This window comes from Botrytis porri, assembly GCF_014898465.1.
Source record: "Botrytis porri strain MUCL 3234 chromosome Unknown BPOR_003, whole genome shotgun sequence".
Classification (NCBI taxonomy): domain Eukaryota; kingdom Fungi; phylum Ascomycota; class Leotiomycetes; order Helotiales; family Sclerotiniaceae; genus Botrytis; species Botrytis porri.
Window position 1 is genome coordinate 17,315 of NW_024066077.1, and position 24,124 is coordinate 41,438.

At 42.9% G+C, this 24,124-nt stretch overlaps 9 protein-coding genes across 9 annotated transcripts; 4 read left to right on the forward strand and 5 right to left on the reverse strand.

The window, feature by feature from the left end:
* Positions 1-1,872: 1,872 nt before the first annotated feature.
* On the reverse strand, positions 1,873-2,574 carry EAF01_002099 (uncharacterized protein; the record flags this gene model as incomplete). Its single annotated transcript, XM_038910349.1, has 1 exon — positions 1,873-2,574. The coding sequence occupies one exon, from the start codon at positions 2,572-2,574 to the stop codon at positions 1,873-1,875; it is 702 nt and encodes a 233-aa protein (XP_038773271.1).
* A 1,408-nt stretch (positions 2,575-3,982) lies between these two features.
* On the reverse strand, positions 3,983-4,198 carry EAF01_002100 (uncharacterized protein; the record flags this gene model as incomplete). The annotated part of the gene is made up of 1 exon (XM_038910350.1): positions 3,983-4,198. The coding sequence occupies one exon, from the start codon at positions 4,196-4,198 to the stop codon at positions 3,983-3,985; it is 216 nt and encodes a 71-aa protein (XP_038773272.1).
* Positions 4,199-5,182: 984 nt separating this feature from the next.
* Positions 5,183-5,531, forward strand: EAF01_002101 (uncharacterized protein; the record flags this gene model as incomplete). The annotated part of the gene is made up of 2 exons (XM_038910351.1): positions 5,183-5,342; positions 5,389-5,531. The coding sequence occupies 2 exons, from the start codon at positions 5,183-5,185 to the stop codon at positions 5,529-5,531; spliced, it is 303 nt and encodes a 100-aa protein (XP_038773273.1).
* An 889-nt stretch (positions 5,532-6,420) lies between these two features.
* EAF01_002102 (uncharacterized protein) lies at positions 6,421-7,528 on the forward strand (the record flags this gene model as incomplete). The annotated part of the gene is made up of 2 exons (XM_038910352.1): positions 6,421-6,764; positions 6,835-7,528. The coding sequence occupies 2 exons, from the start codon at positions 6,421-6,423 to the stop codon at positions 7,526-7,528; spliced, it is 1,038 nt and encodes a 345-aa protein (XP_038773274.1).
* A 401-nt stretch (positions 7,529-7,929) lies between these two features.
* EAF01_002103 (uncharacterized protein) lies at positions 7,930-10,053 on the reverse strand (the record flags this gene model as incomplete). Its single annotated transcript, XM_038910353.1, has 1 exon — positions 7,930-10,053. The coding sequence occupies one exon, from the start codon at positions 10,051-10,053 to the stop codon at positions 7,930-7,932; it is 2,124 nt and encodes a 707-aa protein (XP_038773275.1).
* Positions 10,054-10,332: 279 nt separating this feature from the next.
* EAF01_002104 (uncharacterized protein) lies at positions 10,333-12,309 on the reverse strand (the record flags this gene model as incomplete). The annotated part of the gene is made up of 2 exons (XM_038910354.1): positions 10,333-12,107; positions 12,162-12,309. The coding sequence occupies 2 exons, from the start codon at positions 12,307-12,309 to the stop codon at positions 10,333-10,335; spliced, it is 1,923 nt and encodes a 640-aa protein (XP_038773276.1).
* Positions 12,310-13,170: 861 nt separating this feature from the next.
* On the forward strand, positions 13,171-16,364 carry EAF01_002105 (uncharacterized protein; the record flags this gene model as incomplete). Its single annotated transcript, XM_038910355.1, has 2 exons — positions 13,171-15,778; positions 15,826-16,364. 2 exons carry the CDS (start codon positions 13,171-13,173, stop codon positions 16,362-16,364), a joined length of 3,147 nt encoding a protein of 1,048 aa, XP_038773277.1.
* Positions 16,365-18,082: 1,718 nt separating this feature from the next.
* On the reverse strand, positions 18,083-20,980 carry EAF01_002106 (uncharacterized protein; the record flags this gene model as incomplete). Its single annotated transcript, XM_038910356.1, has 3 exons — positions 18,083-19,358; positions 19,412-20,466; positions 20,561-20,980. 3 exons carry the CDS (start codon positions 20,978-20,980, stop codon positions 18,083-18,085), a joined length of 2,751 nt encoding a protein of 916 aa, XP_038773278.1.
* A 1,701-nt stretch (positions 20,981-22,681) lies between these two features.
* On the forward strand, positions 22,682-23,916 carry EAF01_002107 (uncharacterized protein; the record flags this gene model as incomplete). The annotated part of the gene is made up of 3 exons (XM_038910357.1): positions 22,682-22,726; positions 22,869-23,295; positions 23,348-23,916. The coding sequence occupies 3 exons, from the start codon at positions 22,682-22,684 to the stop codon at positions 23,914-23,916; spliced, it is 1,041 nt and encodes a 346-aa protein (XP_038773279.1).
* Between the last annotated feature and the right edge of the window lie 208 nt (positions 23,917-24,124).

A 24,124-nucleotide genomic window follows, 5' to 3' on the forward strand; every position in this document is an offset into this window, starting at 1 on the left:
CGAGGTAGATAAACTTCATGGCGAAAACTGTTGGGAGGAAGTGTTTGTTTGATCTTGGGAAAAGGCAATGTTTTTAAAGTAATTGCTCAGATTTGAAGATGTAAAAGTTGGTTGATGATTGCTGGGTTTGATGTGATGGTCTAGGAAGGGGTTCTTATACACAGAGACCTCTAGCAAAAATGAAGCTCCGACGTCGTTTTCTGCTGGTAGTCTCACTCTTGACGCTTCAGTCTCCATGGCATGGCGCTAGTAAGACACCATGTACGTGGCGACAATTTTCATTCCCATCGATTGCACATAATTTCAGCTACCTATTCGACTTGTGCTATGGGCTATCTTTTCCATTTCTGTCGCCTCGAAATCTTTTATGCCTACCTAGATAGACACGATTCTGGTTGCTTGAAGCGCTCCACAAAATGTAGTGCAGCTAATTACATGATAGCTCCTGCAGTGCCAGTGCCTGTCCCTGTATCTCATCAGCTACGCCATTTATGTTAACCTTCGACAGTGTCATATATGATATCTAACCAAACTCAAATGTACGTCACAAAGAAGAGTTACGATTGCTAGCTTACCCCATACTCGGTAAGCTTAGCGAAATATCGCGCTCATGATGAAAACAATGGGACAAAGCCGATCATTTCCACTTGGTGATATCTTCGATAGTCTGAAGCAGTGATCACCAAATTGAGCTTACTCAGCATCTTTGCCTTTTGCCAGCCTCCCAAAAAGCGAGAGATGCATCACCCGAGAGATCGCGAATTAATTCTCCGGCTCTTCTCTTCAGCCGCCACGTGCTCCACATTTCAAATTCGTTCGGACATTCTTGCGGGGGATTCCCCCGTGTTTTGTATGACTTCAATCTTCGGATGAACTATGAAACACATTACTAAATCAATATTTTATCCTCTGCTCTTTCTTGCTGTCTTTAGAGATATATCCCTTACATCATGTCGGCGTTATGTCGGTAAATACTTCATCTCGAGAATCGTAATGCTGTGGATTGCGGAGTGTCGTACATTCCATGTTACTTTGCTTGAAAATGATGAGTTGTGAAACTTACATCGAGATCTCGATTCAGTAGAATTGCATGAAACTGCATCTCAGCTGGTACGGGGAGGATATGAGGAGAGATGATAGATTTGATGTCATCTCCTGTTCCTCATTAGGAACTTGTGCTTTGGTACAACTGTCTTCCGGTTTGATAATCACCACATGACTTCCAAAAAATAGGTTATCGTCCGAAAAATAGTATACAGTCAATACATGAAAGTTTCCGTCCTCATGATGTCCCTTCTATACTAAACCCACTATGACTTGAATCAATACTCTTCGAGAGAGGTATTACAATTTCCTCCCACACACTTCTATTTTAGAATCTTCTTATCGAGTTAGGATGACAAAGTCATAGGGAGCTAATACAGAAGAGGCTGTTCATATCCCCTTAGAATCACATTAGTTGAATATCCCTTGATTGTTCACATCGTAGTCGGGATTGCAATACAGATTATTTGATTCTCTACTCTTATTATAAGAGCCCAGGGATAATAAGACTTTCATATTGATAAATAGATAGTAGAAATCATCGGATGTGATCATAAGTGCGCTCAACAGAAACCCGAATAGAGGACATAAATGGTATATGTTCACTTCACAAAGCTAATCTCCTATCGAAGTGAAAAATATTGAAGCAGCAAGAAGTTACTTCCAGTTCATTGCGGAGAATTTTAATCCACCAAACATGATACAGTGTACATCAATGCCACTGATGCTTCGTTCTAAGTTCCGTAGATAACTGCAGAATTACGCCTAACAGCGCGTGGGAAATATAAGAAGAAGAAGGTAGATCATGGCCACTCTGCTTATTCCAATTCACAAATCTTGAGATTGGAGTCTCAACCCCTGAAATCCAACTCTTTTGGCAGTGTGTTCATGGTCACCAGGGAGTCCGTCCCAGGCAACTCTTTTCGCTTCTCGGGGTCCTTGATATCGGACTCGTGGAGCTGTAGGTTTGGTCTGTTTAGATCCTTTCGCTTCAGACGCTTCTTTCAATCCATCCCATGCGACTCTCTTCGCTTCTCGGAGCCCTTCATATCTGACTTTTGGTGCATCGGGTCTGACTCTCTTTACTTCAGGAATGTCAATCAATCCATCCCAAGCAACTCTTTTTACTTCTAGTCTAGTATTCAACGCATCATATCGAACTCTCTTCGGCTCCGCCACCCACTTACAGAAATTAACATTCAACAAAGCCTCCTCATCAACCCATAGGCCACCACCCCAGTCATTGTGACATCTGTCTACAAGTTCTGAAAAGGCAGCAATACACACTTCCTTGGAGCGAAAATTAACCACCTTACCAACATTCGCCGTGTTTCCGCTTCGATCATTATACTCGGTCCAGTCTCCCACAAGCTTGTTCCAGTTCTCCTGGCAGTACTCGGAGGCGAATTGTGAAAGCTCTTCTTTTTGAACGCGTTGCACTTTCTGCACGCCTTCTATGTGGTTGTAGCATTGGTTTGCGAAGACCGTCGAACAAAGAGTTAGTATACTGGAAATCTTCAAAAAATGCATTGTATGATTGATTTGGTGTTGATGCTGGGCTGTGTGAGTCAGTACTTTCAGCTTTTTTCCGCTTCCAAGTAACAGAAAAGTTACCGGTTGGTTTTAGTCTTGAAATTTTTTTAACTTCGTTGAGAGAAGAAATACGGATGGATAATGTTCAATTTATGTGGGAGGGCAAGAACCGATGGAAAGATATGGTCCTTTATAATAAGACCTGTCGGCCGAATTCATCGTGGTGCAGCATCCTGAGAATTAGGAAAATCGTTTTTCTTCGCGTAGGTGGCACACCACAAGCACCCGACGGACAATAATTTCGCGAATTTTGTGTCACCGAATTCCGATTGGCTAGCTAGCCTCTCATATTGGGGATGGCAACCTGACTATCTGGCACTCTACATAAATAAAAAAATCACTCCAGGAACAAGATGCAAGATCATCTCAAACTAGTCAGATACATGACATATGCAAGTAGCACAAGGCTTAGTAGCTCTTAGTTTGCTTTACGTACTGCAGTGTAAGCGAGTTAACGCATACTTTGATCCCTTCAGCCAGCCAGTTCTCGATGATCTGCACCATATTTTGATAATTCATGATGTAAGAGTTGAGGCCCCGGTTTATCACACATTACCCTTTTTTGTGACAAAATCCCTGCAAAAATATTGTTTTCCTATATAAATTAATTATTTCATAAATCTTTAATTATTTGAAGAATTGATTTGAAAATTATATATATAAGAAATAACTATATAAAGAATATTCAATTTAAATTGTTCCTTGAAATTATGAAAATTGATAAAGTTATAGATTTTTAAAGTTGAAATTTTTCAAAATTTACAACATGTAACACTTTTCCTATACAAAAAAACCACTTTTTTTCAAATTTTTAATTCTTTCAACTTTAAAAACCTATAACTTTATCAATTTTTATAATTAAAAATATTTCATTTATTTTTTTGAATGATTTGAATGATTTTAAATCTTATATATCATTTTTATAAACCTAATTTATACATTAATTGAATTAATATATAGTTTAAAAGTTGAAGAAATGAGAGTTTTTGGTGTGTTTTCGCTTAGTGTGCGATAAGCCGGGGCCTAAACTCTTACAATTAAGGCTTTTAGAGCTGAAACTCCAATGCTGGAATTGTCTCACGTTGATTGTTTAGCGAGCGACTCGAGGCTTCATCGTTGCCAATGCGAGAGTTGAAGATGATGAGATGCTATCTCACCAGGACACCAAATCCATCCCTTGCTTTTGTACATCTGTGCTATGTGTTCATGATATCTTAAAGTTAAGATGATCAAATAGAGATGTCACATTCCTCAATGCATGCATTTGGCTCGGTTGAAATGACTACGACGAATTCAATTCACATCTCATTGTTTCTCGTAAATGTATCTCAAAGATACCCTGTATTCATGAGGGGTCAACTCTGAAAGCTTTATTAGAGGTTTTGATGCTCGGACCAGGCAGTACACCTCTTCCATCATCTTGCATGATACTTTCACTAAAGCCGTACACTGCGGACCATCCAAAATTTAAGTCTTTGACTTGGTCGTTTAAACGCTGCAAATTTTGGCTTCGGCAAAGGTTAGCCACTGAATTTTTCCCAGTGCTAGCACATCGAGCCATGTAGCCTTTCTCTCTGTATCAGATGATATCCCCAGGTTTGTGACGGCGGAGATCTTCTTTTTCGAGTACCAACAGCTGAACAGCCTTACATTCAACAGATAAATCCCAACTTTGAGATTGTCAAGAAGAATGAAAATTGAAGTTCTTCCCAACACTCACAATCTTTACAACACTGATGTCCCTGCTAAGACTTACATAGCCAATGGGCGTGCAATCTCTGTTGTGCCGATTTTCGTTCATAGTCAACCACAGCTTACTGAATCTTGATTTCGACGCTGTTACAAAGAGGAGACTATCGATCCTCTCCAGGAGCCCCATCTGGCTCATAACACACATATGTAGAACCTCCTACACCTCAAGATTCATTAACTTCTTTCTTTGTTCCACTTCAACAGACTCAATCTTTCACGGCTGATGACCCATCTTATTGCAGCATTAACATGAAATATGTCAGCCAGCCAGCCAGCCAAGTGAAAGGAATTATGACTGTTACCAAAATATCGCTGAGAACGGAGTTTCTGCTTGCAATGGACTTGAGAAAATCGGCCCTTTCTCAGGAGAACTTGCTGGTCTCCCACCTACCAACGATGTTATATTGCATGGTGTCGACTATGGCCTGTCAACCATGGGATTCATTAGTCTCAACGCTGCCATTGATAACGAATCCACTAGTCTCCGTGAAATCGACGCAACTCTTGAACTCCACAAAACCTCTCACGGCTATAATGCCAGTGGCGGAAGCAGCAGCCACAACACCTCTGATACGCTCTTCGACGATGAATAGGGAGTCATCCCAGATTATAACTATTTAGAACCAAACAACAAGCTCATCTCCTAACAAAATTCGTGAGTTCAGTTGTAACCTTTCCTAAAGACACCACTAATATGCCTCGCTTTTTAGTCTCTTCTCCAACCACTCATCCTCAGCAACGGTACCGTCAGCACCCAAGCTTTTCAAACTGTCTGTATTACTAGCGGCCTTACATGGCCTCCTTCTTCTACGAAGGAGCCCTCAAGACCACAATTGGCCGCTACCTCCGAATCTTCGCTATCACAGTCTATGCCGATTACAAGATCAAGGCAGATGGTATCGACGGTATCCAATGGGACTCATCTCACATGGTCCCTATCAACGCTATCAAGGGTATCAAGGTCCAGTTCTTTTGATGGGTAACACTGGACAATACGAGTATTTGAATGCCGAGAAGGTGCCGATTATGCCATCAACCCATGTCCTGATTGTGAGACATACCCTGGACAGTACAACAACACCATCAAGAACGCTTTCAACTACCAAGCCGCTTGGTTGGAGAAGGCTGGTCGCTTTATCTAGATTGTCGATCTTATGATCTTTTGAAATTCTCTGCAAGATTTAATTAACAGTGTGTTTGTAGAAGAGGGGTTGAGATTTTGGACATACATATACTTTTATAGATCAAGGTCTACCTTTGACGAATTTTAGATTATGATCGATTGTCAATACCTATCATGATGCAAACCAAAACCTTCTCGTAGCAAAGGATAGTTCAGCTGGCTAGAATCTGCAACAAAATTGACCGACTTTAAGTTTGAGCTGCAGTTTATATCTTTCTTATCGGTAAATTTCATCTGGCTAATTACCACTGCAGCCATGTGGCACAGTCAGGAGAAGTGGGTCCAAATCCCCTCCTCCACAACGACATACCTACCTCTATCCTATATCAAAAAAGAGAAACTCACGACTATATATTCAATCTTTGTATGGGACAACAAATTAATCCATAGATTTGGTGCTAATTCAATATAATTCTACAGTTGAACCAACAACCAAATCAATCACGAAGTCTCTCGATATTTGCCGGACCCCACTCAAGATTCGCGAAGGATTATTCCACCCATGACACCGGTGTAAGCACTAAATCTCGGCGGCAATGTCTCTGCTTCAGCTCTATAGTTATCATCCAAATAAAGCTCTACGATCTATATTGTATGGGTCTGCACAAATGCAAATTTAATCTTAAAGTTTAAGGTTTTGGGTTGTGTTATATTTTCATCCTTCTGCTTATTTTTGATCCAAGTGGCTCATACCCCTCTGTCTGTATCTTTCTGTTTTGCTGTTTGTGTTTTTGTACTGTTGTTAGGAACTCACTCTTTTTTTCTTTCTTGTTTCTGTTTTTTTTTTTCAGAAATGAATAGTTAATGAATTGATCGAAGTCTCTGATATTCCGACATTCCTTGTTGAAATGGCATCCACCAAGTTTCCTGATCAGATTCTTCAAATTTCAAGAACAACCACGACATGGTTGCCATTATCTACAGCATGGCCTTCTACAGCCGCATGCTCGAGTTTAGTATATGTTGGATCGGGGAAAGATGCTGGAAAAGTTTTTGGATGGGATCCCTTATATCAAGCTGTTCTTGACACTGGTTCTCCGCGCTGTTTTGCAGATGAAATGGCCAGTTGGTGGCTAGAGCCAGCGAGCATTACGATATCCTTGGGTCCGACATTCAACTGTCCTGCTGCGTATAGCACCGTTGCAACTTCCGTTTATAATGCGGGTGTTACACAAGTTTTTTGTTGTCCTACGTATGTGATCACGATATTCTTACTCCTCCTGCAAAAGCACTCTTGTCCGAAAAATAACTAACATTCATAGCGATTATAATCTTTCGGTGTTAATTCCATCACATTCGTATGGTGACTACCCAACTCAATGCATGTCTACTCTCACCGCCGGCGATATCCTCAAATATCAAACTGCTACCGGTGGCATCTTCCAACCCACAAGTTTGACAGTTAGCTCAACACTACTTGTACATGGAGAACATATCAATGGATGGAACATCGACGATGCCGTATTTGCCTCCATGATTGGTTCTTCACAAACAGCAACAACAACATCCTCCTCTACATCCTCCTCCACAAACAGTGCATCCACGACAACACCCAAAGAGTCCGGAGGCGCAATAACCACAACCCCCCCAGAATCCGCCACTTTCTCTCCCTCCTCGAATTCTCAATCTTCCTCATCCTCAACCTCAACCCCTCTCACCAAGCCCACACCCAACAACAACTCGACTGCTCTTGCAGCCGGAATAGGAATCGCTGCCGCCGCCGTAGTCCTCGGTATTGCCGCTGCTATATTCCTCTTAATACGACGTCGAAAAAAGCGTGCACATAATATGACGCAAGAAATCGATTCAAAAGAAATCTATACCTCTCCACCATTGTTTGGTCGTGAGCCCGCTACGACTGAGTTGTCGAATGAGGTTCCCCCGAGAGAAATGGATGGAGGTGTTAATGTGATGAAGGAGTATTATGCTCCGAGACAGAATGTGCATGAAATGTAAAGGAAGGTTATAATTGGAGATTGCGTATTTTGGAATTTGATGCGGCGATTAGTTCGTGTGTATATTATGATTGATACCAAGGTTTGGAGGGACCACTTTGTTTGGATGGAGTTGGAATGAATGGGAATATTTTAGTACCACTCATTAGACTAAACTAATTCAATAAGTTTAATGTATTTATAATCGATGAAAGAATGAATACTAAAGCTATTATTGATAAGTATCAATATCGATGAGTCGAGGTTGGTGATAATACCAATCAGGAGAAAACATGAAAATAATACCTTCTAATTTCCCCGCTCTTCGGTTCCGAAGGAACATTCTCATACTCCATATCTTTCCGTCTCCACGTCTATAGACAGGCTTCTTCTCAATTCTATCATCCCATCCCATCCCATCGACTAAATGCCCACTCCCGGGACTCCTCCCAAAACAATTCTTCTCCTCCTCTCCGCCTCTCCCCTTCTCTCCTCCTCTAGCCCCTCTTCCCACCTCCCACAACAAACAAAGCAAACCCAATCACTCCCTTTATCCAACCAATCTTCCACTTTCCTCTTCGCACCTATAACTCTACATTTCCAACAAAGACTCTTATCAATATCCTTTTTCTCTTCCACTCTCGCAGCACTGGCGGAATCCCTCTCAGAAATCCTCGTTCCATATCCATCTCCACCCATTCTCAAACCCGGACTCCATACATTCATCATTCTTGCTCCTGTTAAAATCGGCACATTAAGCGCTTGTTGCTCTCCCCTTTCTATATGCGGGACATGCAATGCGCCAGTCATGAAGTATCCACTCGTATTCACACTCGTGTTTAAAGATACTGATCGAGATGTTAATGGCGTACCTGGAGATCTCGTATGAACACTTGTACGATTTTCATGTTCCAGATCGATGATGCCGAGATCGACGTCGTCTCGACTTGTAAGTGGGAATTCGGCATTAATGTCGCTGATGAGAGAGGGAGATAGGGATACTCTACGCATTGCATCGTTATCTCTGTTGGCGCCATGATTGATGTCAATTGATGTAGGATGTCTCTCGCTAGAATTTGTAGAAGCATGAAGGGAAACTGCCGAATCGCCCATCGATCGCAAGCCCCTCATACTAGGCATCTGCAGTTTGGGAAGAGTTGCCACGGACGGAAGGGGTAGGTACTGATTGCTGCTTGGAACTTGATAAGTATCAACTGGCGAATTGAATCTCCGATTTACTTCGTTCATAGCCTGTCTTCTTCCTTTTCTATGCGGACATTTTGGTATTTTTATTGGTACAGAATGAATGTTGGAACTGTGATCGACCAAGGGATGAAGAGCTGTCGAACTAGTTGCTTCAATTGCGTGTTGTAAATTAAGTATTTCGGAGTCGCGCGCAGTGGCTGAGGGAGTGAAACGAACAAATTTGGATTTGGCTTTTCCTTTGCCTTTGGCGGTTGGATTCGCCGATGTCAAAGGAGCAGTTGAAGGTAGTGAAGAAGTTCGAGGATGGTGGCTCAAGATTGGGGCGACGATAAGACGCGGTGCTTCGATTGGTGGTTCAGAATCAATTTTATGGACTGGTGCGCTGCTGAATGGATGAGTGTCGATGGCTGAGTATACACTTCTTGGGGCTCTGAAACGAGGAGGAAGTCTTGTGAGTCCTGGAGCCGATACTGCCCTCCCGGTGAAGAAAGATCTCGCAGGTGTTGATGAAAGTGTGAGCCCTGATGATGGCATTCTTAGAAGTCTTTGAAGACGAGTATGATGAGGTATTAAATGCTGGCGTGGACCAGGTCTTTGTGCTTCGGTCCAAGAGGGACATCCTGGTGGTGTATCAGGGCGTTCTGGGGGTGCAAGAAGAGGTTCTTTGGGTTTGGCATAAATTTCATGGATGGATAATGTGCGTCGGGCAGCTTGATCAATCATGGCACATGCGTCATGATAGGAATCCTTAATGCACCATATATCGTCAAGACTGAAAGATTGCTTATGTCGAGGGCGATTTTTGGCTATTGTAAAACTATCGCGATGACCAAGAAGTGGAGAAGTAGAGATGCCCTCTGCGGATTTCGTACGAGCGACGCTACGAATGGTGGATATATCATCTGCTGATTTGGTCCGAGTGACACTACGCATAGTGCCATAACTCTTTTGTTCCGTTATGGTATCTAATACCGTGCCATGACCATAGAGAAATTCCGTGGTGGTTGTAGTTTCGGGTTGAGTAGAGGTTGATTTCTGTTTCATGTTTTCGTCATTAGATAGAGAAACCTCGCAGGCTACTTGCTTGGAATGTAGTAATGTATCAGATTTATGTATACTGTCCTCACTATTGCTATTGGAAAACAGAAATGCTTCGAATATTGAATTGTCAGAACTTAGCGGAGATTCTTCCGAAGAGTCTAGGATTGCCCTGATGAAAGATCCTTTGCGACGAATGTTATTTGCCGGCGTCTGCGGAGGTGATATTGTTCTGGGCAGTAGAGGGTTTCTACTACCAGTTGGAGATGAAGGACTTTGGTGTACAACTGTTATAATATCCATGACGTAGGGAATGATATCCAAAAGCATGAAAGTAGAAGCAATGCAAGTAGCGAATGAATAAGACAAAAATCAGAAAATTCTCATATACATGGAGAGTAATGTCATGACAAAGGGAAACAATAAACAAAAACGTAGTAAATATCTATGTATAGCAAATTAAACTTTACGAAGCGGTTTACCCTATCGTGGAAAGAACCATCAACCTTCACATGCCAGTGCCGTTCTTTCCCAATCAAACGCCGTCGCTATGGTAAGACTATCTAAATAAAAAGATAAATTTCAAGTTCCCTCAACACCTTCAGCCGCCAATGCCTTTCGATACTCCCTCGATGCCTTCTCTAAAGTTTTGATGGTAGGTTGCATCATTTCTCCGACTACTTTTGAACCTCCACCAACGGAATCAGGGTTCCACTTTATTTTCTTCCCCGTCTTCTCCCACACATCTCTTAGATGTGCCTTCTGTCTCTCAATGATCTCATCTCTTTCATTTTCGGCATCAGCCGCGACAGCATTAATCCGGTCCATGGCTCTATCAAGTGTCTCAACCATCTTTGCAAGCTCACCTGCCCGATCTGGATCTCCTGAAAGGAATATAAGCCAGAAATGATGAAGGAATTCGACAGTAGTGGCATGTGTCAGTGTCAATCTATCAAACAGCTTTTGTGACAACCCCGTTAACGCGGATGTAGTACTAGAACCATCCATCTCTGTCCGTCGTGATGCGATTCCTTCAAAAACCTGTTTTTGGGCATCCATTAGACTGCTTTTGCTTCCGACATGAGGAGTCTTCTGTTCTTCCTCTTCCTCACTGTCACTCTCTTCATTCACTCCGATAGCTGTCCGCAGGTCTAAACCGCCAGCGGAATCAACGCCCATTGATGTGGGGTCGAGGTCAGATTGTAGACCGAGCAAAACATCGGAAGGTATTTGCTTTGCATAAAGAGCAGCTTCTTCAGATATAGCAGACTTTTCGCTTGAAAGGAATTGGCTCTGTTCTTTAATATTGAGCATGATTCTATTTTCTTCTGCATCGCCCTGAAGATCTCTTAATGCCAAAGAATTGAATGTTTCCTCATCCATGCCGATAGGGTCTGAGGGGTCTACGTCAGATGGGGTAACATGAGCCATGATTTTCTCGCTCAAGCTATTTAGAGTTCGGACAATGGGTACTTTTCCCGAGGCTTCAGGTCGCATTGTAAAGTCCTTCCGATTGCCTGCTCTAATACCCCCTTGGTTCTCTTCATTGCCCTCGAGGTCAATTATATGAGGAATGTGAGTAGAGAGGAGTCTTCGATCGAGTCCATCATCAGTATTGGCATTCAAATACCTATCAAAGGTAGGATCAAGACTATCTTGTTCACTAATTCGCTCCCCTTTGAGTTTTTTGAATAAACGACTGAGGAAAAATCTTGACCAAAAGTCCATCTCATTGAGTTTGGGAACATTCTCGTCGTAAACTCTCTTGACTAGTGGATGTTGACTGAAAATTAGTTGGACTTGCTCTGCGCTTATATTCATCTTCAGCTCTCCATCGACCTGACGCGGTTTTACGGCAGACAAGACATTGTAAGGACCCCTTTTTTGGCTCGATTCAACTGCATGAGCTCGCAGAAGGTTTGTTCGTGCAGACCAAAATTGAGAATTGAATTGGGAATCCGATATCGTGTCTGGCTTGGTCCGTCTTGCTTCCATATATGTTCGCTGCAGTGCTGGATCCTTCTTCATGAGTGATTGTTGTAGTTCAATGTCTGTCTTCAACTGAGCATCGTCATAAAACCTGGCATTCCCAGAACCAGGCTTTGATGCCACGGCGCTTGCCATTGCCATGGCTGCCGAAGCAGGCCCAGAACCATTTGCCTTGGGCACATTTGAATCCGCCGCTTTCAATGCACTAATCAAATTTGTCAAGGCATCTTTGATAGTATTCGCTTCCCCACGTGGATTTGCAGGGGAATTGAAATGGAAAAGATGGGTCACTGATTCCGGGGAATTTGCTGACTTTTCAAAGACTTTCAACATTACCTTTGCAGCGGTTTCGGGTGTCTGCTGCAAATCTGAGAAATGTTAATATCAAGCCAATGAAACCTCAAAAGCCGAGTAAAACCTACTGGTAATATCTGCTACCGCGATATTTACTGTCGCTCCCCCTCCATCCGCCTTCAAAGGTAACCATTGGATTGACTTTTCGTCTTTGGATATACTCAATGTCCCATCCTTTTTCTTGTATACGGCAAGCCCTTGAGGAGGTGGCGCCATGTTTTCATGCAAGAACCGAGTATGCACGTAATCGCATACGAATAAAAGAATATGGATTTGTTCTTCTTATAGTACAGGGGAAATTTTGTCTTCACCAGAAATGCAAGAACGCAAATCAAAGATACAAGATGAAAACGGAAAGAAGCCTGAAGGTAATTGTTGAAAGACTTCTTTCCTTTTGCCAAGTTGTTCTTATATTTTCTTATGTTCCCCTTGTGGGTTTATCTAATACTATCCCATACAATAGAATAGAATATAGCTGGTTAGATGAGATATCCAGACAAGTAGTAATAGTATGTGTATGGTCGTATGGAAGATGTTGCTATCCCCAGGTGCCTCTTGCCGTACTTTGAATTCAGCCTTTCATTGCACGATGACCTTTGCTTTGTTAATCTAGCTAAGGAATCATTAAAAAATGCTGACACATCAATAATGATGGTTATAGTCGAGCTAGTCTTGTAAAGGCTTAGTTTTATTTATTTTTCTATTTACCTTGGTTAACATGGAAAGAATCGGAATTAATAAATTCCGCTTCATTATTCTGATTCGTCGGGGTGAAATTTTCGGTATGCTATTTCTGATAATCGCCTCAATTACGAGGCTAAAACTGCATGTTGTAAGCTATGAGTATGTGAACGCAGACCAATCGCTTTCCATGCAGCTGTTCCACCCAAAATCTGATTCGGTGCGATCGTTTGACTCTGCCATTTCTATCCGATCTGTTACGCAGTTCTTGTAATTTGCTTAAAAATAAGACTTACTCCGCCTCTCATTTTCAACCTTGGTTGAATTCAACCTCCCTACTCTATCCTATAGAATACCTCTTGGTTCGGTCTTTTCCTACTCGCATTGGCAGGCGCAATGCTTCGAACTACACTGAGGCAATCGAGCAGCCAGCTCTTGAGAGGTGGCTGCTCTGCTAGAACTCTGTGCACAACTTCAAGATCACCTCTCTCCATCTCGAATGCCACATCGAAATCCGCCCTTTCATCGAAACGACGTTCTCTAGCCATCATTTCACAGAAGAGACATGAATCAACTACTGCGAGTGCCGCAGATTCAAATGACAGTTTCTTGTCCGGAAACACCGCAAACTACATCGATGAGATGTATATGCAATGGAAGGAGGATCCATCAAGCGTGCATATCTCTTGGCAGGTTTACTTCAGGAATATGGAGAGTGGTGATATGCCAATGTCGCAAGCTTTCACCCCTCCCCCAACTCTAGTTCCCACACCTACCGGAGGCGTCCCAAGTTTCTTGCCAGGCTTGGGTGGCGGAGAGGGATCAGAAGTCACAAATCACTTGAAGGTTCAGTTGTTGTGCCGTGCATATCAAGCTCGTGGACATCACAAGGCAGATATCGATCCTCTCGGAATTAGACGCGAGGCTGAGGAATTTGGCTACAGCAAACCCAAGGAGCTCCAACTCGAACATTATCAATTCTCGGAGAAGGATCTCGATACCGAATACTCCCTTGGCCCTGGCATTCTTCCACATTTCAAGAAAGCCGGTTGTGAGAAGATGACCCTGCGCGAAATCATTGCAGCATGCGAGCGTATCTACTGTGGTTCGTATGGTGTTGAATATATCCACATTCCTGACAGAGAACAATGTGATTGGTTACGAGCTCGAATTGAGGTTGACAAGCCTTTTAAATACTCAATCGATGAGAAGCGCAGAATCTTGGATCGTTTGATCTGGAGTTCAAGTTTCGAAAGTTTCTTGGCTACCAAATACCCCAACGACAAGCGTTTCGGTTTGGAAGGTTGTGAGACCTTGGTTCCTGGTATGAAAGCTTTGATCGATAGAAGTGTCGATTTTGGTGTCAAAGACATTGTTATTGGAATGCCTCATCGTGGTCGCTTGAATGTTCTCAGTAACGTTGTCAGGAAACCAAACGAGTCAATCTTCAGTGAATTCGGTGGTTCCGCTGCTGCTGAGGATGAAGGTTCCGGTGATGTTAAGTACCATTTGGGAATGAACTTTGAGCGGCCAACTCCTTCTGGCAAACGTGTACAACTTTCCTTGGTCGCCAATCCCTCCCATCTCGAAGCTGAAGACCCTGTCGTACTCGGCAAAACTCGAGCTATCCAGCATTACAACAATGATGAAAAGGACCATAAGACCGCTATGGGCGTTCTCCTTCACGGTGATGCTGCGTTTGCTGCCCAAGGTATTGTATACGAATGTTTGGGTTTCCACTCTTTGCCTGCATACTCTACAGGTGGTACAATCCACTTGGTTGTCAACAATCAAATTGGTTTCACCACCGATCCACGTTTCGCACGATCAACAGCTTACTGTACCGATATTGCCAAGTCAATTGATGCTCCTGTCTTCCATGTTAATGCTGATGATGTTGAGGCTGTCAACTACGTTTGTCAATTGGCTGCTGATTGGCGTGCTGAGTTCCAACGCGATGTTGTCATTGATCTCGTTTGTTACAGAAAGCATGGTCACAACGAAACCGATCAACCTTCGTTCACACAACCCTTGATGTACAAGCGCATTCAAAAGCACAAGTCCCAAATTGACATTTACATTGATCAACTTCTCAAGGACGGTAGCTTCACCAAGGAAGACATTGATGAGCACCGAAAGTGGGTTTGGGGAATGTTGGAGGAGAGCTTCGCTAAGAGCAAGGATTATCAACCAACATCAAAAGAATGGACCACCTCCGCTTGGAATGGTTTCAAATCGCCAAAGGAACTTGCTACCGAAGTTCTTCCACACAACCCCACTGGTGTACCAGCTCATACTTTGGAACACATTGCTACAACAATCGGTTCATATCCAGAGGACTTCAACGTCCACCGTAACCTCAAGCGGATCTTAACTAACCGTATCAAGACTGTGAGTGAAGGACAAAACATTGACTGGTCAACTGCTGAAGCACTTGCATTCGGAACTCTCGTCGGCGAAGGCCACCACGTCCGTGTTTCTGGTCAAGATGTTGAGCGTGGTACTTTCTCTCAAAGACACGCTGTCTTCCACGATCAAGAGAACGAGAAAACCTACACACCTCTTCAACATATCAGCAAAGACCAAGGAAAGTTCGTCGTTTCTAACTCTTCATTGAGTGAGTTTGGTTGTCTTGGTTTTGAATATGGTTACTCTCTGTCTTCACCAGATGCTCTCGTCATGTGGGAAGCTCAGTTCGGTGATTTCGCTAACAACGCACAATGTATCATCGATCAATTCGTCGCTTCTGGTGAGGTTAAGTGGATGCAAAGATCTGGTCTCGTCATGTCATTACCTCACGGATATGATGGACAAGGACCTGAGCATTCTTCTGGTCGTATGGAGAGATATCTTCAACTCTGTAACGAAGACCCACGTATCTTCCCTTCGCCAGAGAAGCTCGAGCGTCAACACCAAGATTGTAACATGCAAATTGCTTACATGACATCACCATCTAACTTGTTCCACATCTTGAGAAGACAGATGAACAGACAATTCAGAAAGCGTAAGTTTTATCATCCTCAAAGAAATTTCTTTGCTAACAATCTCTAGCTCTTATCATTTTCTTCTCCAAATCTCTCCTCCGTCATCCTATTGCTCGTTCGCCAATTGAAGAATTCACTGGTGACTCGCAGTTCCGCTGGATCATCCCTGATGCTGAACATGGCAAATCCATTAACGAGCCTGAAAACATTGAGCGTGTTATCCTTTGCACAGGTCAAGTTTATGCCGCCTTGAGCAAATACCGCGCCGACAACAACATCAAGGACACGGCCTTTACTCGTATCGAACAACTTAACCCCTTCCCATGGCAACAACTCAAAGAGAACCTTGACATGTATCCCAATGCCAAGACCATTGTTTGGTGTCAAGAAGAACCTCTCAATGCCGGTGCATGGAGTTTCACCCAACCTAGAATTGAAACTTTGTTGAACAATACTCAATACCATGATAGAAAGCACGTCATGTACGCAGGTAGAGATCCAAGTGCCAGTGTGGCTACTGGTCTTAAGGCTAGTCATACTAAGGAAGAAGCGAAGTTGTTGGAGACTGCTTTCTCTGTCACTCAAGACAAATTGAAGGGAGAATAGATTTTTTAGCTGGAGGATTGAAGATGTGAGGAAACAAGAGCAGATTTGTAATGTAGAGTGAGGGGATGAGAAACATAACATAACATGAGACATCACATTACATGATGGGTGATGGGTATCGGGTTGAATGCGATTAGAGCAAGATGTATTATTGTACAGAATTGAGTGGTAGTGGAAGTAGTAGTCTGACTTGGGACGAAACAATCGTTGAGACGCAGTTTTTTTTCGATGGTGTGACGATTGATGTTCACGTAATGTTTGATGATTAATGATTTGTATGACTGTGATTTGAAATCTTGGCAAATGCTACTTACTAGTCGGCTACTTTTAGAAAGCTAAGTGTTAGTGGAGTTTTTGGTGTTGCTGGCGTAGTATGGATACAGTACTGCGGATGCATGCGTAGATGTTCGGTAGCATGGTCCTGCGGAGTGATCATATCGGTGACAGTTAGAATATTCGGGGTGTTAGGGCCACGGGTACGGCGAGATCGCAAGTTCTATCATCTTCCTATATTATATTATATTATGTGTAGCTAGACAGGGTAGGTAGGTACCTATGTGTCAACAAAAATTCACTCCCTTCCCTTCCCTTCCATCTCCATTTTTCATAACAGCAAAAGAAGTAATTTCCCCATTGATATTTCATTCGCTGGAGACTATCTACCTATCTATCTATCTACCTATCTAAAAAGCTAGCTAATTACAACTTGAGAAATGCCCCATCGTGATTATTCATCCCTTTAATCTTTCCGTTATTTGTTTCCATATCCATCCATTTATCGATTATTATTCTTTCATTCATGTCCATCATTTCATATCCTTCATAATCATCATAATCGTCATGATAGCAAATTACCCATTATTCCATCACGCAAACCCGAATTCTCGTAACCCTGAAAACGCCAATTGACAAAAGATCCTTCTCTGTCGAATTCCTCCCGAGGAAATAAGTCGAGAGAGAGAGAGAGAGAGAGAGAGGAATCTTGAGTTGTTGCGAAGAGTAGAGAAAGAAAAGTTGATTCCCCATTTCAATCCATCTTTCCATCGTTCCATCCATCCATCCTTCCATCCGTAAACAAGAATCCAACTACTTCGATCCCATCCCTAGACTCCTCTTGAAAAGAAACCCCAAGATGAAGCCTCATTAGTTGCAAAAACCCCCTTCCAATTTGAAAGTAATCCACCCTCCCATCCTTACGCCACCAAATCTTTCATCTTTCCTCCTTTGTACATTCCCACTCTCAGAAAGGCGAGTGAGGACAAATGTAGCAAGACTTGAATAAGTAGATGAAAGACTAGAATATAAGCAAAGGAAATCCATTTGCCATTGTACCACGAATAATAAAACAACGAAGAATTGTCGAATATCGCAAGAACGAAATACAAAGAAAAGCAAGAATAGAAAACGAGTTGTGCGTTGAGCTGTATGTAGGAAAAGAGATTGAAGGAAAAGTTGTAGAGCGGTGTGATTCGAAGTAATCCTACAAAAAAGCATCCTGGGCTTAAATCGAAGCTGTTGGGCTTCTGGTTCGACTGTAGTATTCTAGAAAAGAAACGAAAGGGCCGAGTTTCAATTGCATACAACAGTTGTTGAAGCCAGCGAAGATTGGCGAGGAAATCTCGGAGAATTGATGTGACAAATATTCTGCAATAGATTGAATCGGAAAAGAAGAGTTTTTGCTGTGGTTGAGAAAGCCATAGCAGCAAGGACATCAATTTTTAGTTATGATTGACAACCGCGGCGTCAACTCGATGGCCCAATTGTTGCAGAGTTCTCTTGGCTGCTAAAGCTTCGACTGAAGTGTCAAGCACCATAACATCCTGTGCTTGCTGTAAAAGCAAAAGAAGCTTGCGGTTGTTATTGATAGCTTGAACTTTGTGTGTGAGGAATACAGCACAACCAGCAAGAACGATCTGTTGAGCTGGGTCTCGTTCAATAGTAAGGGCATGTCGGAGGGAATCAAGCGTGTTCTTGATTTCAGTAAGCGAGTCCTCGACGGATAGTGATAGGAATTGCTCATGCACATGGCCGTCATTGCCGTTCTCGCTGGGTGGTGGGTCTGATGCACCATCTCCAGCAGTGACTTGGACGTTATTTTGACCGTTTCCTTGAACTTGGGCATATGAACTCGGAATTGTTGGAGGAGCACGCATAGGTACACTCAATGACAAAGTTTGAATTCTGTGTTCAATAACAGAGTTTGAGGGTGGTGCATTTTGTTCTCTGAAAATGGCATCGACTTGAGCAAGGGACATCACAGAATGTTGTGCAACTGATGTAGGATAATCGGCCACCTGTGCGGTTGAATCGACAGCTTCATTGGAAGTTTCAACAACCTGAGAGCTAACAAGTTTGCTTCGGCCAGTTGAACCGTTGGTGGCATGTTCGGTTGGACCAACTTGATTGACTTGTTCAGCAAGGTAGGTTATTTCACTGTAAAACGACGCGAACTCCTCGCCAACGTCGCGTTCATTGACGAAGGGATCAATTTCAGGTGCCTGTTCCAAGATAACAGTAGGAATATTGTGCTGAGCAATTGTTTGTTCTGGAGCACTGCCAGAAGCGGAAGTAGGTAGGTCCATAACAGCCACTTCTGCTGTACGTCGATTTCTCATCATTCCGGAAAGGCGACTCTTGAGCCCTCTTCCAGCATTCTTGACAGAAGACATCGCACTAGACTTTGAAGCAGGCGTTGGCTTGCGGGATTTCGCATTGGCATTAGCGCGAGCTGCAGAGGAGGCAGTTGGCTTTGACAGACGTTCTGCCAACGATTGTCTCTTCTCCAGAGTGAGTTCGGTCGGCTTAAGGGTTTTATTTTCGGCAGAATCTGGCAGAGATGACTTGCGTTTACTAAACTTCGAGGTGGCAGCGCTCAGTCCCTTTGGCTTTGCTACCGGCGTCGTGTTTCTAGCAATCTTTTCAAGGACATGCTTTGATTGCTCAATATCTTCAGGGAATTCGTCAATGTAGAGACGAGTTCTGACCTTAGAATAACTGCAAATAATGATTAGAGAGTGGTGAAGTGGATCAATTGCGAATAAACTTACGGTGGCGACGTGCCTAGAACAATCCTATCGGCGTTTCTAGCAAAGCGCGTGGAGGGAAGCAGCGACATTTCTCTCTTTCTACCTATAGTTGTTTGGCTCTCAGATCGGCCAATTGGACCACCATGAGCGATAGCTTGAATGGCGGTATTGGGAGCGAGTTGGATGAGGTCTTCTTGATTGTTGGGAATAGCAGTGGCTTGAGAAAGGTCTCCTTGATCGGTGACTTTGAGCTGTTTGTCAGTGATTTTTTCAGTAAGATCATGGCTGGGGGTATTTTGAGCAACAATTGCTTTTACGCCATCAGAGCCATCAATAATGACATTGGTTGAAAGGTCGTTTAAACCATCATTACTGCTAACTTCGATCGTACTTCTGACGGAAGACTCATCTTCGTTACCAATATTCGTGGACAAAAAAGTTTCCTGATGTGTAGAAAAGCGGGAAATGACATTATCAACGATCTTGTGGGAGCTGCTTTCATCATTTATTAAGCTGGATCGGCTACGACGTTGATTTTTTGTCAAGGGACTACCATTCTCCTTCATGGAAGCAATGTGACCTGGGGATGCCAGGCCATTACCGCTTGGAACTTCGAGATCGTGTTCTTTAGCTGCGTCTGTTTCGGGTGTATTGGCCAGTTTAGCTTGATTGAACTGGAGACGCTTCATGCTAGCATTTGTCGCACGAACGCTTGGGACTACCATATTTTTGTCTTCTGGAGGAGTCAAGAGTTGTAGATTTGTCGAGGTGCCATAAGCAGTGCCAATCTGAGCAGTGCCAACTTCAAAAACAGAATCGGTGTCCGAATTGTAGGAGAATGATGGTGTGACAACAAAGGCGGAATCTTGAGTATGAGATTCTGTATCAACAGAGTCTGTGAGAGAAATTTCTTCCACCGTGGATTTCTTAGCAACAGATTTTGGCTGAAGAATAGGAAATTGCAAAGCGGACGAACTAAGGTCGGTCGCATCCAGTAAACCACGGCGCTCGGGCGAGTTTTCGAGGCGGAAAATCGGCTTAGGCGGCAATTTCTTATTGAGAGACAGTCTGGTAGGCTACTAACCGTCAGATTGTGATTGATTAAGCCGCAGTATGTTTGAGGGGATTTAAATAATGATGGGGCTATGTATTGAGATTGGAACGACATACCATTGTTGCAAGAGGTGTTTCAATGTCTGAAATGTCGAGCTCGTACTCAGCAATCATTACCTTAGAGAGCTTTGAAGGTGTGTATAGAGCTATGTCGTATTGACTGCAATTTCCTCGAGTTTGTTGATAACGAGCAAGACTTCGTAATGCTCTAGTACTAGTATCGCGTCTCAATCTTCTCTGAGGTGATTGAGATAACTTGCCAGATGTATCGAGATAATAATCAATATTGAATCCTTTGCAATCAGGGGTGGTAAAAGAATCTGGTGAGAGGTATTGGTATTGTGGTTTCGTATTGAAGCTGTTGGTGCGTTGCCTATTCATGCGAGAGCTTGCATCTGTTAAAACACCCCGATGATGGACATTGCCATCACGCTTCGGAGTGGCTAGTCCGCCAATCATGTTTGCGTATTCCACCATAATCGGTATTGATGAAATTTCCTTTAAACTGAACTTATCTTCAATGCAACTGAAACTGAAGCAGAGGAATGAACTTCGAAACAAAATTATCAAAGAGGATTAAAAGTTTAATTCAGTATCGTGTATTGAAACGCAAGTGAAGAAGGCAAAGAGATGAATATTTTACCACATCACAGCCATCACAGCAGATGAGTTGTGAGTTTACACCTGGTTGTTCTGTTTTTGTCGGTTTATTGGGATTGAAAGGGAAAGGAAAAATGGAAGAATTCAGATCTCGAAAGACAATACCTGCTCAGGCGTATAAACAACTGTGTGCTACTAGCGTGGCCGAAGGAAAGCCGTGAGCCGAACCAATACTACTCTTTCAATACCTCTGCCGCCCTATGTAACGTTCTGGAAAATCATTCTGTTTGACACTATGCTATGGTCTAGAGAATGTATCGTGAGTTTACAGATCTGTCGAAGAGAAGTCTGCAGTGTAAGACAATAGAAGAAAACGACTGCCATGGTTTTGTGTTACTAAGGTGGTGTGTAAATGTACACAAAGTAGAAAGAAACTATCTGTTTCAGAAAGAGGATTGGAATTGCAAGAAGTAATAGTCTCTTGTGTGGGGAGTGAGGGTGATTTATGAACCCTCTGGTTCAAGAAAAAGCCCTTGGGCCAATGAACAGAGCTCTATGCTTTCATGTAGCATGCCTACTCCGACGCTGTCTGCTTGTGTGAATATCAACTTTGTGGGTTTCTAGTAATCCTAGTTGCCAGTGTCTTTGAAAGGATTATGATGAAGGGATACTCAGGTAGCTCAAATTTGGAGGAGAATTTCATAGCAAAGCAACAGCATATAATCACTCTTTACATAATCCAAGAACTTGGTCTTCACATCTGATATGAAGACACACTTAGAGAGCTACAATGTCAGATGCCTCATGTCATAATGTTTGATTCGAGCAAAAGATGACAGAAGCAATACAATACAATACAAAGGGGATGAAATCAAATATGAGACTTCCTAGGAGTATGATTGAGCATCACTGGATTTCAAGTATTCCCTCTCATTTCTCCTGTAACCACGATGCAGATATGAGGTGAGGTTGAAGTGAGGTTGACGTGAGGTTGAAGTGAAGTTCAATTCCAATGTTTTGTCGGTCACCAATCAAAACGATCGTTTTCGGGCTTACATATTAGTCATCACTGCGGGAGCTCCCTGGTGCGCTCTCTAACCGAAGTTAATACACTAGACTAGATCCCGATCCCGTAGTTAAATACTTTTTATCAATATACCTAGGTAATCATTGGTACACAGTAGCTCAAGACCAGTACCGTGAAGATTTCTAGATATTGATAATTTGTAAGTTAATATACAGTATCATCTGGTATAGAGAACGCCTACTTACCGGTAAGGTTAATAGATCGAAGCACACTCATCCGATTCCAATACAATTGATTACCTAAGCACACAAGGTTATAGGTTATTATCACTCTTTTTCAGAGTAACTAGGTACGTTTCTTGCTTTGCACGGACCCTTAGCGCCTTCCCGGTTCATTTACGTCACTAAGTGGGCAAATGGTGAAAGCTTTCACTTCCATGGGCCAGCTCTTGATTTCCTCAACATAAGAAGTAATCTTGAACATTGAATCCAGAGCATTGTCTTTCTATACCTTTAATACCCAATTGACGTTACATAATACCACATTCCATCATGTTTGCAAGACAAACCCTTAGAGCGGCTCAGCCATTGAGAAGCGTAAGTTAAAGCTGTCTACTTTTTTTTCTCGCGGCTGCGAATCTCGAAGCTCCGAGCAGATAGCTTGCTTAGCAATCGCGGCAACAATGGCTCACAATCTTTTAAAACATTATTTTACATAAGTTAACACATTGGCATATAGCAATACCGACGATATGCCACCGAATCCTCCAGCGGCGGTGGATCGAATGCTGCCTTGTACGCCGGTCTCGCAGCTGCAGCAGGTGCTGGAGCATACTACTTCTTGAACCAAGGAGATAATGCCGCAAAGGTCAAGGATGCAGCAAAGGACGCAGAAGCTAAGGCAAAGGAGGCTGTTGGACAGGGTAAAGCTAAGGTCGAAGGAGCTGTTGGAAAAGCTGCCTTTACTGGTGGTGACCAAGGCTTCATCAGTCTTAAGCTCGACAGCGTGGAGAACATCAATCACAACACCAAGAAATTCAGATTCGAGCTTCCTGAAAGTGACCAAGTCAGCGGATTACAAGTCGCTTCCGCTCTTCTTACTAAGTATAAGGGCCCAGAGATGCAAAAGCCTGCGATCCGTCCTTATACCCCCACTAGTGACGAAAGTGAGAACTATTCATAACTCCTTTGTATAAAGCTTTACTAACTCTCCGTTAGGCGAAAAGGGATTCATCGATCTTCTGGTAAAGAAATACCCCAATGGCGTTATGTCCGAACACATGCACGACATGGTTCCGGGCCAAAGATTGGACTTTAAGGGACCTATTCCAAAATACCCATGGTCAGCAAACAAGCATGACCACATTGCTCTCATTGCTGGAGGAACTGGAATCACTCCAATGTACCAACTCGCACGAGCCATCTTCAACAACCCCGCCGATAAGACAAAGGTTACATTGGTATTCGCAAACGTCACCGAAGAAGATATCTTATTGAAACGCGAATTTGAAGATCTCGAGAACACATACCCACAACGATTCAGAGCTTTCTACGTTTTGGACAACCCACCCAAGTCATGGTCTGGTGGGAAGGGTTTCATCAACAAGGAGCTCTTAAAGACTGTTCTTCCAGAACCCAAGACCGAGAATGTTAAGGTCTTTGTCTGTGGTCCACCAGGAATGTACAAGGCTATCTCTGGTCCCAAGGTTTCTCCTTCGGATCAAGGTGAGTTGGCTGGTGTCTTGAAGGAGTTGGGATACTCGAAAGAACAGGTTTATAAGTTTTAGAGGGCTGCTATCATAATTTAGACCTGTAAGATAGAGATACTTATAGATAGACAGACTGGAATGAAAAATCACATATACCCACAGCAACCTAAGCGTCTTAATTGAAAGGAATGGTCGCTGCTCGATAGACACTCAATCTTTTGTGTTCATTTCTTAAGCTTGTTTCAATTGTTTTGACTTTCATTTCCAAAGGTCTGAGGCATCAATA